Here is a 20,076-nt window from a genome sequence, read left to right on the forward strand (position 1 = left end):
GCTTCCGTAAACATGACTAATCGGTGAACATAACAAGCATGGTGGCATTGAAAACACATATTTACTCCCCGATATCGATTTCTATGTCAGTCGGTGCCATACCGGTACGTTTGCATCGCGGAACTGTGGAGCACCACCGGCACCACCACCACACTGCTACTGCTGCTCGCAACAGCCGGGGTCGGAATTTCCCGCTCTGGCAGCAAATTAGGACCTAAAATCCGTCCGCAGATGATGAAAACAAAACAGAACACACACACGCAAGCACTGCAACCGCTAACTTAACGCCAAACCACTACGGTTCACTCGGTAATGCACGGATACCGAGCAGACGCACGCAAAGAACGGCGCACTTAACAGCCCAGCGCGGAGGTTTCGGCGGTCGCTTCATAGACGGCGCTAGCGTCTGGTCAGAAAAAGCAAATGGCGGCGCCCACCTCTAGCAAGGAAAATGGTGTATAAAAAGGCGCTTGACGAGTTTACCTCAGTGAGATGAACACAGCACACAGCTTTGCTGTGACATCAAGCTTGCACCGTTGTGCCAGCTGGCTTTGATTTTTTATAAGAAAAAATGTAACTTCCTTACAATTTCTGTCATTTTGTTTTTTTCGCGAACCATTTCGGTACATGTTGTTCATGCGGATAGATTCGCTCCGCTGCGCGTACGGCCAGTCCCAGGCTTGAAATTTTTCGGGAGGAAACTAACATTTATACGTAGGTCCATTCAAAGTAGCCATGGGCGTATGCAGAAGATGGGAATAACACCCACCGAACCCCGACGACTGCCCTGAACCACGACGACTGTGTCCTCTGCAGCAATTCACCACCGAAGCAGAAACTGAAACTACAAGGAAACGGCACCAAGGCACAGTGGCGCCGCTTCGCGGCCAAGGAGCAGGTCACGTGGGTTTTCAGCGTTCGCGGAGTGTTTGGTCATCCCTGTTCTGTCGTTCTGTGGTTTGGTCCTGTTCTGTCAGAATTAATACTACTCACCCGTTTGTTTTGCCTCCCCGGTCTAAACAAAAAAGTAAATAAGCCCGCCATGGCCAAGCCACTGAAAAAAGTAACCGCAGGGTTTCAGGTTGACATGAATACCCTTCTTGCCAGATACTCCGCATCGAAGAGCGTCCGTTTCAGTGAATTCGCCAAGTGTTTTAGAGAAGCAAAGTTTTCCTTAATATTCTGGTAAGTTTTCTCTGTGATCGCTAAGATTTATAAAGTAGCCCATTTCACCTGTTTGCACTATTTGTTGCTTCATTTCAGTGCTCGGAAGGACCCTCGTGAACTACGCCTGGTAATCACGTAATTGTTCCAGCCAGCTTGTTCATTGAAGGGGCCCTTCTGCGTGTGCCTCATAGTTTTAATTGTGATTGTGCTTACCGGTACATTGTTTTGCAGATGGTTGAGGAAATGGTTTCGGTGGTTCTGAAGCTTTGGGCCCCTACGACCACGTTTCCCGAGAAAGTGTTTGGTCTGTACATGCTGTACGCGATCTACACCATGCAGCCGTTGAAGCCCAAAGCGAAGGTGTGTTTCTTGCCACTCTACCAGTGAAAGCGTGTCGCTGTTCAAGTTTAAAATTACCGTGAGGTGGTGGTGGAACGCAATTTATTGGCCTTTAGAAGGGGAGGGGGTTGGGGAAAGGAGGCCCGGACTCCGGCTCAGGGGAATCCGAATGCCATGGACGCGGCCTCTGCTCTGCCGACCAGTAGCAGCTGGTCCTCGAGGGAGGGGCTGTCCAGGGTAAGCCTCCAAGACCTAGGAGCATGATGGGATGGAAAAGGGATGCTTTTGTTACTGCTGGCTTCTTGGGGTGCCTGTCCCAAAAGCAAGGGAGGAGGAGTGCCGATTCGAGGAACCGAAAGAGGGGCGGGCGAAAGGCCCGGGGTGTGTCTGCAAAGCCACACCATGTGCTCCACGGTTCCGTCGCCTCCACAGAACGTGCACTGAGGGTTGGTGAATTTCGTTGGGTAAAACTGGTGGAGTCTGACTGGACACATAAGAGTATTTGTCTGCAGTCACCTTAGCATTGGCTGTTGTGGCTTGGTGAGGTTGAGATGGGGATGTGGCAGCCGTCGCCACCTGGACCGAAAATGTTCAATGATTTTGGCGAAAGACGTCAGGCTATTGGGTATGGAGTCCACAGCCCCGTCTTGCTTGAAATTGGTGTTTCCGGCACCGGGCGGAGGAGGCCGAATTTGAGGGGCTCGACGCTTGTGGGTGGGGTGGGTTAGAGCACTGGCCGCGGCGTGAGCTCGCTCATTGCCCCTGTTGCCTGAATGTGCCGGGATCCAAAGTAGGTGGAATGTTGTACTTGTGTGGCGGTGCCTTGATGACGAGGCGAGCAGAATCTCCTGGGCTGTCTTTGAGACGACCCCGGAGATGAAGTTTCTGCATGGCACTGCTGATTCGGAGACTACGTAGATCTTGGGAGACATTGTTGGTGCTTGGGCAATGGCCAAGGTTATTGCCACTTCTTCGGCTGGAAGGATTGTCATAGCGGAGACGATGTGTCCATTCCCATCGACTACGACTGCAACCAGAGGCTTTTGATTGTAGCTGGCGCCTCTGATGGGCAGGGCTGCAGCATCTGTGTAGAATACCGCATGTGGCGGGATGCACGATAGGCAAGCTTCGATGGTAGCCGTTCTTTTCCACCTGCGGTCACGATGTTGCATGGGATGCATGTTTCTGGGGATGGGATCGACGTGTATTCTGGAACGGCAAGTTGTTGGTAAGAAGTGGTTTAATCGGCTGTCGGGAGGCCCGTGCGTGGGGAGGCCTAGGAGTCGGAGTACATGTGCCCCCGCCTCCGTTTTTTCGAGCCTTCTGTATTGGCACATCAGGTGGGCAGAGATTAGTTCATCAATCGTGTTATGGAGACCCAGCTCTTCTAGTCTGTCTGTATTGGTCCATTGTGGTAGGCCCAGCGCCTGTTTATAGCATTTCCGTATAATGATGTTTATCTCGTCATTTTCACGAGATGAAAGACGGAGGTATGGTGTATTGTAAATGAGTCGGGTAATTATGAAGGCCTGGACAATTCTCGTTATGTCCGCCTCTGTCATGCCACGGTTTCTACTTGTAATTCTTTTGATTAACTGAATTACTTGTTTTCATGTGGACTTGAGTTTTAGAATAGTGATGGTGTTCCCGATTTTTGAAGGTGCAGCCCGAGGATGCGAATGTTGGCAACTTCAGGGATCATATTACCGCCTACTTGGATGGGCGGTCTCTTAGAGGTGCGAACCTTGCTGAGGCGTTTGTGGCCGTCCAGTAGAAGCAACTCCGATTTTTGCGGGGAGCACTCCAGACTGCAGCTACGGGCGACGTTCTCTACAAGTGATGCCTCTTCTTGTAGTTTTTGTGTTATGGTGATTATGCTTGATTGGTTCCCGGTGGTCCAGAGTGTAATGTCATCAGCGTAGAGCGCATGCTCCACGCCTCCTACAGTCTGGAGTTGGGTGGGCAGTTTGAGGAGTGCCAGGTTGAACAACAGTGGCGACAGCACTGCTCCTTGAGGTGTTCCTCTATCGCCGAGCTGGATTGTGTCGGAAGTGATGTTCCCGATCTTAATTTTGGCCGTTCTGTTCGTGAGGAAGTCTTTCACGTACTTGTAGACGCGTGCTCCACACCCGGTTTCGTTAAGGTTTGCAAGGATCGCGCTGTGTAAGACATTATCAAAGGCTCCTTTGAGGTCTAAGGCCAGTATTGCCTTTGGGTTGTTGTTACCATACACATCAATCACTTCACGTTTTAGTTGGAGCAAGACGTCGTGGGTAGAAAGATGTTTCCGGAAGCCAAACATCGTGTTGGGGAGTTGTCCTGTAGCTTGGAGGAAAGGTTCTAGCCTTCTCAGCACGATCCTCTCCATGAGTTTGCCTATGCAGGATGTGAGGGAGATGGGTCTTAGGTTGTTAATATTGAGTGGTTTGTTCAATTTAGAAATAAACCGCACTTCAGCTTCCTTCCATTCAGTTGGAATTTTGCTTGATTGCCAATATTTGTTGAATTTTCACAGAACTTTCAGGGTTTGTCATCCAAATTAAATAGTATACTATATGTAATTTGATCCTGGCCGGAAGCACTTCCTTTCCGACTATCATTAAGTGCGGCCCTCAACTCGTGCATTTCTATAACAGCGTCCAATTTGGTGTTCGGTTGGCCAGTATAAGGAGGGTGAAGTGTTCCTCGGGACGTTTTTAGATAGAGTGATGTTAGCTCAGCAAAGAGGTCTTGCTGCTGGCCAGTGTACATGTTCAAAATCCTGGCCATGTTGCGATCTGTGACCGTTTTACTTGAGTTGGGATCGATGAGGTGCTTCAGGAGGCTCCATGTTTTGCAGAGTCCGAGGCTTTGTTTCATTTTCTCGCGGATATTATGCCATTGATCACGTAATGTGTTCGCATGGTCCTCCGCTAGCCTTGTAATATTTCGTATCCTCATTCGAAGTCGGGCATTCTTCTTGTGTTTTTTCCATCTTCTTAATTAACTTTATACGCGTCCTCCATAGGCGGATTAGCCATAAGTCGGCTTCCGGTCTCATCGAATTGAGAGGAATGGTTTCAGTACATTTCTGGACGTCGTCGAGAATGCCCTGCACTAGGCTGTCGTAACTTGGTACATCTTCTCCATCTTCTGCAGTTTCCAGGGTGGTATTGACCCTTTTACGGTTTTCTCTAAAACGATCCCAGTCTACCACGCGAGCAGTGCGATGTATCGCCTCGTAGTTGCTTCGTCGCCCAATTGTGATTATGATGGGGTGGTGGTCCGACCCTAGTGTTTCTTCTACTAAAGTCCACTGACACTCAATGTTGGGGCTCGCTATAGTCGCGTCTGGGTTTGTATCTTGAGTTCGCAAACCTCCATCTCTTGTGGGCGTTGTCGGATCATTGAGCACAACAAGTTCCTGATCTTCGATGGTCTTCATGAGGTTGGCTCCACGGAGAGATTCATTGTCGTATCCAAGTAAAGGGTGCGGTGTGTTCACATCGCCCAGCATGAGAAGCTTGCTTCCAACTGGGATGGTCTTAAAGGAGCCATGAAGAGAAAACAAAAGCTTGTTTTATTCGAAAGATTAGGTGTTTCATAGTACCCCAAGCGCTTTCCCGGAAGCAAATGATGCTTTATTCACTGAGAAATAAGGCAGTTTAAGCCAAAATTTTAAATCTCCCGCTAAATTGCACATTTCGTGACGTAAACAATGGCGTCATACGAGCCGGTCCATGAAACAGATACTTGTATGTCGACTCCATATAGCACCCACACGCGGTAATCAAACAGGAACCGGAACTCGTGCCGAAACCGAGACGGCGGCCATTTTAAAAATACTAGTAAAACCTAGTGCACCCGCAGCCCTAGTCATAGAATCGCCTGATCCGGAGAACAAAACTCTCGCCGAGAAGCTCGGGCTTGCATTTAACAACCTCACACCACTTGAATGCTCAATGCTTCTAAGTGCACGAGCGGCAGGAGTTGTGGGATACGCGGATGGACCTGAAAGCGACCATTCCGTGATAGCCACAACAGACGAACGCCCAGCCGTCGGCACCGCTGCCTCGTGAGCCCCGCCGCGACAGACGAATACAGACTGGTACGTATGTGCCGTATTTTTATGACGGTTAATAATAGTTCAATTTCAGTAGCAGTATCGCTTATGCCAGTTGGCCGGTGTCGTGTATGGAAAGCCGTTCGCGCGAGCTCTCTGCTCCGACCAGAAAGATACGAGCGTCAATGCGCGGTGTGTACGGCATTTTTTTCCCCCAAGGTCAGAGCGCTTTGACGGCGATTTGACAAAGTCGGCTACGAGCGCCAGCATGTCCCAGGAGTGAGCTAACGTAAGGGTCCCTGCTGTAGTCACTTCCTCGGAAATGAAGCGAGCACACTCGTACTTCCTTTAGCTCTCTTTCTCCTCCGTTTGCAAAGTCCACAAAACGTAGCCACTTGCTTTGCCGAGGTTCGTCGTTGGGCAGCACATGAAAGGAGATCTCACCGGCGGGGATGTCGCACTCCCTCGACAATTTGCCCGTACTACATGGGCATTTCAAAACGCAGCAACGAAATTTCATTGTAAAGTACTCGAACAAACTGAAGTTTTCAGTGGTTGTAAACTGGAAACGAGCTCCTAACAACAGCAGCAAGCCAACACCATTCCGAAACTTCTGCGACGACTGTCACTATCTCGTCGCTGCTTGCTGTTCCTTACTCCCCTCGTTTCTGTTTTTACCTTTGCTGGCTGGCGATATAACGGCCAACCTCCTGTGAAGGGATTACGATACCAAGCAAGGTCGCGGCTGTGCGTGCTGGGACGGTTCGTTGGCCCCGAAGAGCCTCGAACCCGAAAATTCGTCTGCGCGACGGTGGCGACGGCGAGATGTTGAGTTCGGCTGGCGGTAGTTTCGTACGCATTGGCATACACGCTTGCGTTTTTATTCTGAACTTCAACCGTTTACTCCACCGTTCTTAGTGTTAAAAGGAATGTGCACTATGTTTAACGGGCATATAGCTCACTATGCAAACTGGTAAGCCCTGCCTAATTTGCGTTTGCTTTTGCCGGCCTCCGCCAATCGCAGAGCATTCTCGTGTGACATCATAGGTTCTGTTGCGGGAAACGAGCTCGTGGGTCGCATGGTCATTCCCTTTTTTCCTAATTATGTAGCTTATTTGAGCTAAGTTTGTGTTAAAAGTGGTGTCAGTATGGTTCTACCGAGGCAATCTTTCGAATGAACCAAACTTTTGTTTTCTCTTCATGGCTCCTTTAATTACGTCGTTGACAGTTTTGTGAATGTCACCTGAGACTCTAGGCCTGCAGTACATGTTCACGATGAAGAGGTTTTGCGATCGGACTGCGATGTTTCTGGCGTGGAGCTCCGTGACAACATGTTGGCATCTCCTTTGCGGCGTGTCGATCTGGGTGGAGGCTACTTTGTTTTTAATGAAGGTCGCGGTGCTCTTTGTAGTCGGGTCTGGCCCGCAGGGGCGCCTTGTCTATTCAAGGTGACGGTAGTGGCGACACCGCGGACCCCGAGCCCATGTGGGTTGGACCCACCCACGCCCTTGGCTGTGCGTGGCTTTGCCGTGTCCGGGGAAAAGGGCATCCTGGTGGTTGAGCCAAAGCCAGGGTTGTTTTGGACCTTTATGGCCCCCTGGCAGAGGCAACACACCACTTCGGCCCCCGCTTCCCGTAGACGGTGCCCCCAGGCTGACCCGACCTGGGGGAAATCAGCCAGTCGCCTTTTCCTGTCCTCCTCTCCATTCTTTTGCTTTCCTATCGTCTTTCCTAACCCTGTCCTGTCATCTTCTCTTTTCTTCATTTCTCCGTTTTCCCCAGGCGGCGAGGGTTAACCCTGTGCGAAGGCTTCAACCTAGATCCCGAGCATAGGGTTATAGTGGCAACGTACAGTTAGCGTGCGCTGCAAAGCCACGTTCCCTTGTTGGGCTCCGTGGTGGGTGACTGGCCTTGCCACCGAATTCATTCCATAGTTTATGGCTTCCCTCTCCATTCCATCCAAACGAACTGATCGGCCTCCGAAACGAGGCCGCACTGAAGAAATTTTCAAACCGATTTCTAACCTCGCCTTCAACAACCCTGACAACTTCCCACGCTTCCTAGTGATGCAGTCAGCTGATAAAGAAACTCCCGTTACCAGCAAATCTGTATTTTTGGTTGCAAAATTTATTGAAGGTTTGATAGGAAAAAACTATGAAGCGAAAAAGCTCAGTTCTGGAGACCTGATGATCGAAGTCAAGAGTAGAGAGCAGTCCAACACTCTTTTGAAGCAAACCAAGCTAGCCGACCTTGAGATCACAGTAACTCCCCACCGTACCCTTAACAGCTGCCAGGGTGTCATCTCCGAATCAGAACTGATCAACGAAACAGACTTTGACCTGCTCGAAGGTTTGCGCGAGCAGGGGGTAACCGCTGTGCGACGCATCACCATTAGACGGGACAGAAACGAAATTAAGACGAAGCACATAATACTGACCTTTGATCGATGCACTTTGCCAGAGTACGTAAACGCAGGGTTTCTGCGCTGTAAGACCAGAGTATACATACCAAACCCGCGACGTTGTTTCATCTGCCAGAGGTATGGGCACGGCAGCAATTCGTGCCGAGGAAAACAAACGTGTGCAAAGTGCTCTGAGCAGGACCATTATGCTGACGACTGCAAAAGCACACAACTAAAGTGCAGCAACTGTGGAGGACCCCATGGAGCATACTCTCGCTCTTGCCAGGAGTTTAAGAAAGAAAAAGAAATCATCAACCTAAAAGTGACGCAAAATCTTTCATTTCCAGAAGCCCGTAAGCGTTATGCTCTGCTTCCTTCAGGGAGCTACGCCAGCGCTGCCCGCCGGGGCGTGGGGCGGCGTCTGGTTTCTGCGGCCACTCAGTATAGTGAAACTGACTTAGTGGCGCACACACCCCTCGAGGCGCTGCCCCTGGCAGGCCAAACAACTCGTGCATCGCCAGCAGTGCCCGCAGGCGTTGCACCTGACCAGAATTGCTCTGGGAGTGGCGTTGCTGTCGCTCCTCGACAGACCCCGACCGCCGAAACTGCGGTGGCAATGGATGTGGGTACAGGAGGCGCCTCTTCTGCAGCCATGTCCAACATATCAAAAAAGGTGGTGGCTGAATCTTCTGCCATCCCATCAAACGCGTTGCGGGATGGGCGCCGTAAAACCTCCCTCCCGTCAATGCCCCAAAACCCGGACGAGGACATGGATGTCACGCCATCCCGGCCTGCATCGCAGTCATCTAAAGACCAGCGCGGTAGTTTTGGCCGCGGCAAAAAATCACAAGCTCCCCGAGTCACTGGCCCTGATTCGGGCTCAGTGACATAGGGATCTCCATCTAAACAAAACCTATGCTCAGCACCTTTCTTCTAACCTTTTATGGCAGTTCAAAGCATTATCCAATGGAACTGTAGGGGATTAATTAGAAACCTCGGTGATGTCTACGAAATCCTTAATAAGTACCATCCAGATATCCTATGCCTACAAGAAACACACTTAAAACCTACACAAACCAACTTTCTCAAACAATACTCGGTATTCAGGAGAGACAGGGACTGCTACACTCACTCCTCTGGTGGTGTAGCAATTGTCTTGCAAAAGTCTGTCCCCTGCTCACCTCTTCAGTTGCTCACTGCCCTCGAAGCTGTGGCAGTCCGAGCAATCCTCTTTAATAGGTTAATAACAGTTTGCTCTTTATACGTTCCCCCGGATTACCGTCTATCGAGCTCAGAATTCGAGTCCCTCATAGATGAGCTCCCGGAACCCTTCTTATTGGTAGGCGACTTTAATGCTCACAGTGAACTCTGGGGGTCTCAACGGACAGATGCCCGGGGCCGCTTGCTAGAAAAGTTTTTATTTTCTTCCGGAGCTTGTCTACTCAATAAAAAACAGCCGACATACTACAACACTACACACAACACATACTCACACCTGGCAATCGGCTCTTCTGTCCTTTTTCCATCTATTGAATGGGGAGTTGACAATAATCCTTATGGGAGCGACCACTTCCCAGTCATCCTGAAAAGCATTGACAAAATCCCTAACAGCTTCAACTCCTATAAAAGGTTTAGGGAATCTGCTGCAGATTGGCTGAAATTTAAACAACTATCTCAGCTTTCATACACATCTTTAAGCCATTTGGGCATTGATGAAGCCTGTGAACTGATTACGGCCCATATACTTCATGCCGCTGAGTGCTCAATTCCACAAACATCTGGTGCCACACCTAACGCTAGGAGGCCGTGGTGGAATGACGAGTGTCGGCATGCACGGAAGGCGCAAAATAAGGCATGGGGTGTCCTCCGCAGGTATCCCACTTCTGAAAACCTAATTTCCTTCAAACGCGCGAAAGCACAAGGAAGGCGCATTCGCCAGCAAGCCAAAAGGGAGAGCTGGCGCTCTTTTGTGACTTCTATCAATTCATACACAGATACAGGCAAAGTATGGAATAGAATTAAAAAGCTTAATGGACAAAAAACACACAGCCTACCCTTGGTTAGCAGTGCGGGCGACACCCTGGAGGACCAGGCCAACGCACTTGCAAAACACTTTCAATATATTTCGAGTTCTACTCACTACACGAATACTTTTTTACGACACAAATCATCCATGGAGAAAAAACCGATTAGAGATAACAGAACATCCGATGAACCATACAACTCGGATTTTTCTTCAACAGAGCTTTTGGTTGCCCTAGGAACATGTAAGGCTTCAGCACCAGGGGCAGATAGGATATCCTATGCAATGATACAACATCTGCACACAGAAACTCTCCAAACACTTTTGCACTTTTTCAATAAAATTTGGGCGGCAGGATACTTTCCGAGAGCTTGGAGAGAAGCTGTTGTAGTTGCCGTACTGAAAGAAGGGAAAGATGCCTCACTACCTGCCAGTTACCGACCAATAGCTTTAACAAGTTGCTTGTGAAAGCTTTTTGAAAAAATGGTAAATAAGAGGCTAATGTATTTTCTTGAATATAACGGCATCCTGGACAGTTGTCAGGCGGGTTTTCGATCAGGTCGAAGCACAACTGACCAGCTGGTAGCCTTCGAGTCATATGTCAAAGATGCTTTCATCCACAAACAGCACTGTCTTTCTGTTTTCTTTGACATAGAAAAAGCATATGACACAACTTGGCGCCACGGCATACTGCTTGATCTCAAGGCTTTCGGTGTGTCTGGGCGTATGTTAAACACTATTGAAAGTTATTTGTCACAGCGAATGTTTAGGGTAAGAATAGGGACAGTTGTATCCAGAACGTACATACAAGAAAATGGTGTTCCCCAAGGTGGAGTATTAAGCTGTACTCTATTTGTAGTTAAAATGAATTCGCTTGGAAAATCCTTGCCACCCACAATCTCCTACTCACTGTATGTTGATGATGTTCATATTAGCTTTAGGTCTTCCAACCTGTCCATCTGTGAAAGGCAAATACAGTTAGGTGTAAACAGGCTCCGGAAATGGACAGAGGAAAATGGTTTTAAACTGAATCCTCAGAAAAGTACATGTGTTTTATTCACAAGACAGCGTGGAATCCATCCGGAACCTGACTTTACGCTGAACGGAGAACGGATTCCCGTCAAAAAAGAACACAAGTTTTTAGGTGTTATACTTGACGAAAAGCTAACATTCATACGGCACATAAAAACACTCAAACAGAAATGCCTAAACACCATACACATTTTAAAAGTTTTGTCGAATCAGTCTTACGGTGCTGATAAAGATTGCCTTTTACGCCTCTTTATCAGTTTAGTTAGGTCCCGTATAGACTACGGAAGCGTAACATACGGGTCTGCATCTAAAACTGCCCTAAAAATGTTGGACCCAGTGTTACATTTGGGCCTTCGCCTTGCCTCGGGAGCCTTCAGGACAAGTCCAATTCAAAGTCTCTATGTAGAATGTGACCACTGGTGCCTAGAGCACCAGCGTGCTTATACAGCACTGCTCTATGCTACTAGGACAATGTCTGTGAAGAATCACCCGTGCAGTTCATTTCTGAATGACGTCTCATCTGCCCATTTGTATTTAGCGCGCCCTTCGATCCTTGCCCCTTTATCCTTACGTGTCAAAGGCCTTGCAGAGGAAATAGGGGTGTCTTTCGATGAGGGCATGAAGACTTCCATCGCCGACGCAGTCCCGCCTTGGGAAATGTCAACGATTCGTTGCGACACATCCTTTAAACGCATTGATAAGCGCCGTGCACCTCGTGAGCTGATCTTCCAGCATTTTTTACAACTACAACACACATATCCATACACCTCATTTTACACGGACGCCTCGAAGTGTGCTTCCGCTGTGTCGTGTGCTGCACATGGCCCGGATTTCGCCAGCACGAGGACCTTGAACAAAAATACCAGTATCTTTACAGCAGAAGCTTATGGTATTTTAATCACAGTGGAGCACATTACACAGAACAAAATACAAGAATCAGTTATCTACACACTCCTTAAGTGTCGTTACGGCACTAGGTTCCTTTAAACCTACAAAAAATGTTGTCCTCAATCACCTTTTTAAAGCTCTCGTGACTGCTCATAAATTACAACTAAAAATACTTGTTTGCTGGATCCCTGGACACAGTGGCATTCTAGGCAATGAAATTGCCGACCAGAACGCCACTTTGGCGGCCCTCCATAGTGGTGTTGACGTCGCGGAAATCCCTTACCTCGATCTGAAGCCAGTGATCCGAAGGGGAATCCGTAAACGCTGGCAGGACACTTGGGACACACACACAGAAAACAAGCTCCACTCAATAAAACCCCACCTAGGAAGATACACAACAGAAAAACAAAACAGATTCATTGAAGTATCGATTTGCAGACTACGCATTGGCCACACTTACGCTACGCACGCATATCTTTTAAATGGCACACCCCCACCGGTTTGTGATAAGTGTGGGGACCGGCTCTCCGTCCTGCATGTGTTAATTGAGTGCACATCCTGCAATGAGGCCAGAAAACGGCATTTCCCTAAAATCTATACTTTCAACATTCCGTTACACCCGTCACTGTTCTTAGGAGATGAACCTATGTTCATAAACAAGTCCCTTTTAAGTTATCTTGCAGATGTCAAGTTTTTAAAGCTCATTTCGTACAGTGCGTGACCTCAGAGCCTACAAGCATTGAGCAAAGCCTTCATGTTTTCATTGTTCGCACGAGGGGCCCGCTGCCGTAGCGTGCTCTTCGGCTCGAGCTACAGTCGCGTTCCATTCACAATCCCTTTCATCCGCCATTATGAACATCTCCATTTTTTAGTCTACGGGCCCTCTACACCCATATATACAGTATTTTAGGATATATCATACTCACCCACCGCGGTGGCTCAGTGGCTAAGGCGTTGCGCTGCTGAGCACTAGGTCGCGGGTTCGATTCCCGGCCGCGGTGGCCGCTTTTCTGATGGAGGCGAAAAGCAAAAACGCCCGTGTGTACGAGATTTCGGCGCACGTTAAAGATCCCCAGGTGGTCAAAATTAATCCGGAGCCCTCCACTACGGCGCGCCTCATCGCCTGCGTTGCGTCGGCGCGTTAAACCCTACACTCAGGATATATCATACTCATTTCATACATATTCTAAGCTCAAACCTGACTATTGACGGACCACTTAACATAGTTTTGGCGCTCTTTGGTCCTAGTTACCCTTGCGCCAATAAACACAAACATACATACATACATACATGTAGTCGGGTCTGTGTGAACATAGTATCCAGGCAAGGAGGGCTTGCAGGGAGTCTCTTGTAGTGCAATGATGTCGGGTTTACACTGCATAAGGTCAATGTAATTTACGAGAGTTCCTACCGTCTGTCGCAGCCCTCGACAGTTCCGTTGCATGATTTTTACTGGGATGTTAGTTTTATTGTTTGATGTCATGGTAGTCGTTGGAGGGGTGGAGAAACACTATTAAAGTGAGTGTAAAATTCCTTTCTTAAAGCCTCTATCTGCTGTTGCATACCATGTTGCATTTGTGCAAGTTGTTGGAAAACCGTAAAGATATTTTCGAGAGTTTTCTCCACACCGTTCTTAGGATCATCGTCGGTTTGTTTTTTCGCCGGTTGCTTGCGTGGTCGAGCCATGTCTCTATGTTCAGGCAATTGTGCAGTCACTTCCTCGTTCATGACAGAGGTGTCATCGTTTTCTTTGCAATTGAGGTGTGTAGGCGGGAAAGCGGTTCTTTTTTTTCTTAAAGGGACAGACAACCGATTTTTGTCGCGTATATGTTCTCTAGCTCATATGAAAGCCAGCGTTTTATATAGCCGGGTAACCACAAGCAATTTTTAAACAAACTGGCGGAAATAATTTTAATTTGGCAGCAAACTTCCTGAAATCGGAAGGGTGGCGGTTCGTAGTGTCGAAACTTGACACTACAATATGTGTCCCTGTCACGTGACCTGCAAACCTAGCAGCTACTGTAACTGCTGAAACGTTTATTTACGTATTGAGAACCTTTTAACAATAGTATTTGTACAAGCTTAAATAGTATACGTATTTCTAAACATTATTTTGAAAATTCTAAAGACACGCCGCCCGCCGCCGCTGGGTTGCTCTCAGTGTGGCTAACTGAGCCACCATGCCCAGAATCAACGGCAGCGTTCAGTAAACATACCCAGTGAAGGAGCTTTGATGATTCTGTCTGAGTCAGGGGCGTTTGTTCAGTCTCCAAATACGCCAACGGCAGCTTAAAAAAAGAAAAAAAAAAGTCGCGCCCGGGAAGAATCGAACTTCCCGCTTCCACAACGTGAAGCCAGATTCTACCTACCGTATATCCCAACAGATGGCGCATTCGTGCAAAATAGACCCTTGCATTAAAAAAACACATAGAGGAACAGAAAAGCCTGCGATTCACACTTTTTTAGCTGGGAACAAGTTTTTAAATATCGTTTTTTATTTCGTATAAAGACAAAAGTATGTTGCCGAGCTACTCTATGTCATGGTTGCCAGCATTAGTTTTGGGAGGGACACATACGGCTCGTACATGAAAAAATTCGATTTATAAAGTTCTAGAGCGTTGTCAGCAAAACCGTTTCTCGTCAAGGTGCTTTAAGTGATGCCCTTTCATTTGGGATAGAGAATATATACTCAACAAGAATCGGTTGTCTGTCCCTTTAAGGAGGGGGTTTTTCAATTCGTCGTCTGGACGGCTTTTTTCGAAGTTTGCCCTTAATGCAGCAAATTTTTTGTTGAGGTCATTAAAGGGACACTGAAGTGATATGTAAACATTGCGGGATTACTAGCGCAAATTGTAGTCTGGAGTCCCCAGGCCATGTTTCGACCACTCTGGGCCCGTTTACGCGATTTTATTTAGTAGAAAAATTAATTAGAAAATGCTGTCCTCCTCTCTTTACACTCGCCCATTTTCTGTGGCATTTTCGTGTGACGTCGGGAGGAGCCGAGCTCGCAATTGGCTGCGCTACTGCACGGCTCCTCGGCCATCAGACAGAGTCAGTCGGCCCAGCGTTTCGTCCGCCGGCCGCCGACGGGTCGTCGCAATTCGTTCGCTCAGTTGAAGCGAAGCCAGGACACGTTTGTGAATGGAAGACAGTGCCTTTCTTTACTTGGTTAGTTTGTACACTGTATCTAGCTCCAAGTCAAGGTCGCTTCACACAAGCGCTGCACAAGCGCACATGCGACGCTTCGCTGACTGGTACGCCGCTAGGAAAGTATAAGGCCTCTTGAAGGCGGGAGAAGAGTCAGCGAAGCCAATATAGGTACTAAGGAAATAAAATCAACTGATATTTTTACCGTACAGCGTAAAACTAGGGTGCCGGAAGCACTTTTTTGTGCTGGGCGAACAAGCACAGCGGTCAGCAGCACGACTACGCATCTGCGAACGCTTTTCCGTCTAAAAAATGCAATTACTAGACGTGACATATTGTGGAAACTTGGGGGATGCTTACTGCACGAGCGCAGAACAACAAATAGTCACCTAAGCTGCTTGAAATGCCAAAACTAAATAAAAGTGTAAACTGGTTATACAATATATACCTCATATTACCAACATCAGTAGAGCCTGTCCCGTGGCCGAGGGGTTAGGAGTACTAGGTATGTCGTCGCAAGTGTTTTGCAAATCAAGAGTTCGAATCCCCGCGGGTACGTGGTTTTTTTTTTTTTTTTCGTAAGTTAACTTTTTCGTTTTCCGCCGATGTTTTCTATACTGAGTTCACCTTTTCTTGGGCCGCAACGTTCATTGCTCCACGAACTAGTTCACAAAACGCGCGCAGTCTGGCACTGGCGCGAGTTCTCGTTGGCGTGCTGTTGCCATAAGCACCGACTGCTTGCGGGCAGTGGGCACAGGCCAGAATCAACAGACCCTTGGCCTGGTGCGAACACGCTTTTTACGATACAGGCATGAGTGAGGCAGGCTCCAAATATGGGGGAAAAGCGCATGGCATTTGAGCGTCTGCGGGGACGCGGAGGGCGTTCATGCACTGCGTAGGCCTCGGCTAGTGAATGCTACGATTCCAAGCCGTCCTGGGAGGCTAATCTTACGCATTTTACAGCCGACAACATGGCAGAAGCGCGGTACGATGATTACCGAGATATTGAGAGTGCCTTTTCTTCTTCTTAGGTGGTTCGGGTGAAAAGGAAAAGGAAGTGCACTGGGGATATTATCGAGCCCAACTGGGGGCTCACCTGCATACAACCCAGTGTGGTGGGGAGGGGGAGGAGGGGGATATAAAGATTAGAGAGGAGAAAGGGGGTGATAAAGAGATGTCCATCCAACAACGCCAATGGTGGTGTTTTACAGAACCGAAACCGAAACTGAAACTTGTTTGACTGCTAACCTTGGACATCGTCCAGTCACGGTGCCCCCTCCTCCCAACGTCACAGCCTTAGTTGGTGCAGCCGCCGCAAACCGCGCATGGTAGTTTTTCTTCTTTCGCGCTTTGTAAAATATTTACCGATTTTTCAACCGGATAAACGATGAAAAGTGTGCTAATTTGAGCCAGTCTACGCAGTGCAAGCAAAAACGGGAGCTTGACAAATTCACTTCAGTGTCTTTTTAACTAAACTGTCTTTGGCTCTGAGTTTTTGTTTGAGAAAATTAATTTCTCTGTTTGCTTTTTCGAGGTGTTGGGTCAAATTCGCCTTTTTGCTTTGTTGTGCACCATATCCGGTAACAACTGTAGCCCAATTAGGTATTTCGGGTATTGTAACATCTCGACGAGGTTGAACTGTGGAAATAGTCGTCGTTGGCGTGTGTGTTGTTTGGTCTGTAGCTCCACCGTTGTTACGTCTCGATGTTCCATGTTTGGATAAACTAGTGGATTTGGTTGGCTGACGGTGTCGATTTACCATGAAGCATGGGAAAATTACCGTGAAGCATGGGAAAAATCAGCACGTGTTGCTTTATTTGTATGTATATGTGCTGGTGGTGAAAAGGACGCCTTGCTGGACGCATGGCCAGCAAAGACCCAGCATCCGTGGCTTGTTTGATTCACTGTGTGGGCCCCAGTGGCACTTGTTGCGGCTGCCCCTGCGTCATAGACTGCTGAGGAAGCTCCCCTTGCACTTAGTCTTCAGAGCAGTGCTATGTGGTTAGAACAAAAATCTGGTTGTTTGTAGTGGCAAAAGGGGCTCGAGCACTTAAAATCACAGCATTCATGGAAAGGATGGTCTTCTTCTTCTCACGTGACAGTTTCTGGATGAATTAGGGGGGTGCTACACCTAACATTTTGGGGGAAAGTGTTGGCCAAGGATCCTGAATTGGTCTACGTTCTTGCTGTTTGTGAATTGACGGACAGCAGATTACAAAAGTAGCTTGTACGTGTGTGTGTGTGTGTAAAATCTGAGCACATAAGGTTAACCTGTTTCTGTCTCTGCAATTCTTGGCCACACACTGCTCCATTCAGTCTGAAACACCTTCGAAACAGTGCTCTAGTTGGGCTGTGTGTCGCAGTGCTACATTAGTCCGGATTGGGCCATTAAGTTACGTCATTTTTTACGGGATTGCTGGGGTAGTTTTCTAGAAACATGCAGTGGGGGCTGTGAAAAGCTTCAAGATTCTAATGAATTGCTATACGGTGTGATTGCAGTTGAGGCTGAAGCTATGTCACATGAGTGTGATGACACAGCTCTTGCATAAGTGTGAGCAGGAGCAGCACTTGGATGCTTGCTACATCATTAACAGGCTGTACATGGAGAAGTGCTTCTTCTACACCGCTTCCGTCAGGCAGGTATGTATTTTTCTGACTGCCTATTCAAATGTTAAACCTTTGGCCTAGGAATGGTGGGTGTATGCTTGGGCTGTTTTACCGCGCTACTCTGGCAGCTTAAATGTCAGCCGTTCGTACCTAATTATTATCTGCTACCGCTTCGTGTCCTGGCAAACCACAGTTACTTGGCTCGCCATAGTTAACACAAACTTAGCTCAGTTTGGTAACCCTGACCTCATTTTTGCATGCATTTGTAAAAAGAAAATAGTAATGTAAAAACAAAATGACAAGCCCAGCTTAAAGGAGCCATGAAGGCAAAATACAAGTTTCTGTTATTCAAAAGATTTTGTGTTTTATAGTGCGCCCAGCATTTGTCCGGATGCAAACGATACTTTATTCACTGAGAAATTAATTATTTAAGTTAAAATTTTCATTTTCCCACTAAATCATGCGTTTTCGTGGTCTTCAATGACATCACAGGAAGCGACTGCTCTGCAGCCGATTGGGAAGGCTTGTTTACCGTTAGTGAACCTAGATGGCGCCACCATACCGTGGCTGTTTCCTGTCTGATTTGTTTTTGACTGTACTGTAAAGCCCGCTTATATTGAACACGGATATATCTAATTATTGCCTATATCGAACCCTTGTGTAATTGTGGTAAAAATGACACGGATTTAAAACTTTTATATCGAACGCGATTTCGCTCACAATGGATATATCGAACTCTCCCGCACGGGATTTTTCGCTCTCCTTAGGATGCGGCAGGCTTTCCCGCAATATACCGGCGCGCAGCGGTGGTGCGGGTGTCGCTTGCGACTCCCACACGAGCTCGGGCGCGTCCAAACCGGCCGTGGCAGAGCGGACCAGCTCCACGCATGCATGCCGTTTGAGCCGGAGGCGCCACATTGGGCGCTGCGGGCTGCGGTGTCACCGAACTTCAAGGCCGCGCCACTCGCTCCCCGCACTTGCTCAGTTCGCTGGGTTCGCCGTTATTCGCTTGTATCCATGCTTGTCTTCGCTCTGTCGAAGACGCCGACGTCACAGGGCGGCCTCTGCATCCACCGTGGTCCCGCGTAATTCGCAACAACAGCGCCAAATCATCTCCTAGTGGTACGTGGCATCTGAAAAACGTTGCACTTATCGTCATGGCAACGAGTGGCGAGGGGAGAAAGGAGGTTGGTGACGTCGCGGACGCTGCTGACGTCATTTTTCCCGCGGCAGCCAGGCCGGGCCGCCGTGCGCCGGCCCCTGAAACCGACGCTTGCCCAACTTTCGCGCCTGCCGCTGGTCGCCGCCTCATGGGCCGCTCGGCAATGGCACCAGGCGGGAAAGTTGGACGAGCGGCGGCGATGACTCGAAATGGCCGCCGCCCGTCGTTTGTTATGTGTGCAGTAACGTTTCTAATAATTGAACGAAGAAAACATGTAGGTAATCGTTTGTTAAATGTGCAGTAACATTTTTAATAATTGAACGAAGAAAACATGTAGGTAATAGAATGTTTTCTGGTGTCGAATTGTTGTCTTTGGGGCGATGTTAATTGGAGTGTTACACACGGTCGCTGCCTCATGGGCCGCTGGGCAATGGCACCAGGCGCGAAAGTTGGACGAGCGGCGGCGATGACTCGAAATGGCCGCCGCCCGTTGTTTGTTATGTGTGCAGTAACGTTTTTAATAATTGAACGAAGAAAACATGTAGGTAATAGTATGTTTTCTGGTGTCGAATTGTTGTCTTTGGGGCGATATTAATTGGAGTGTTACACAAACATTCTTTTTGCTTTGCGTTTATTCAAAATTCATATGAGGACGTCTTTGATTCGAAGTCATGACAACACATGTACTACACTCATATATTGCACATACATTTTATGCACACAGTATAGGAATAAGCAAAAATATGACATATGCAAATTTAGGCATACAATATTGTACAATAGGAAAAAAATGTGCTACATACACATTTACGATAACACGTTTAGTTGGTATTCTGAATTCATGGCTGTAACTTTTGCGCAACTTCAGACGGAGACAGATACAGGTCTTCGCGTCCCTCTTTGTATCTGTCTCCGTCTAAAGTTGCGCAAAAGTTACAGCCATGAATACACATTTAGGTGCACAATACTTGATTACGAAAGAAGACCTTCGAAAGTTCTAGTCCCTGCACAGATTTTTTTTTTTCGCGCACACCTCGGCGGGAGAAGAAAAGAACTTGAAAGTTCCACTCAATGTATACTTATTTCTTGGGCTCACCTCGAGACAGGAATGTTCCTTAGACATTAAAAAAATTCATTTTAGTTCAGAGACACAATAATCGGGAACCCATAATTAAAAGAAAAATAATGCACAGGAATGCTTCAAGGCATGCCTTTGGGCCAGTTTACGGAAACTGTGCAAGAAAGCGTTGATTCGACCATTTACTGGC

At 47.9% G+C, this 20,076-nt stretch overlaps 1 protein-coding gene across 2 annotated transcripts in view; it reads left to right on the forward strand.

Annotated features, from left to right (window-relative positions):
• The first annotated feature begins 898 nt into the window (after positions 1-898).
• LOC144174912 (snRNA-activating protein complex subunit 1-like) overlaps positions 899-20,076 on the forward strand; it is a 65,605-nt gene continuing 46,427 nt past the window's right edge. Inside the window, exons 1-4 of one of the 2 annotated variants that reach the window (XM_077703907.1) lie at positions 899-1,185; positions 1,264-1,294; positions 1,399-1,527; positions 17,539-17,679. In XM_077703907.1, the coding sequence (XP_077560033.1) occupies positions 1,043-1,185; positions 1,264-1,294; positions 1,399-1,527; positions 17,539-17,679 (444 nt within the window). In that variant the 5' untranslated portion in view covers positions 899-1,042. The remainder of the gene's footprint in view (positions 1,186-1,263; positions 1,295-1,398; positions 1,528-17,538; positions 17,680-20,076) is intronic. The other variant, XM_077703899.1, reaches the window with a different exon arrangement.

This window comes from Haemaphysalis longicornis, unplaced genomic scaffold (assembly GCF_048455015.1).
Source record: "Haemaphysalis longicornis isolate Haplotype H1 unplaced genomic scaffold, Haemaphysalis longicornis Haplotype H1 scaffold_1, whole genome shotgun sequence".
Lineage (NCBI taxonomy): Eukaryota > Metazoa > Arthropoda > Arachnida > Ixodida > Ixodidae > Haemaphysalis > Haemaphysalis longicornis.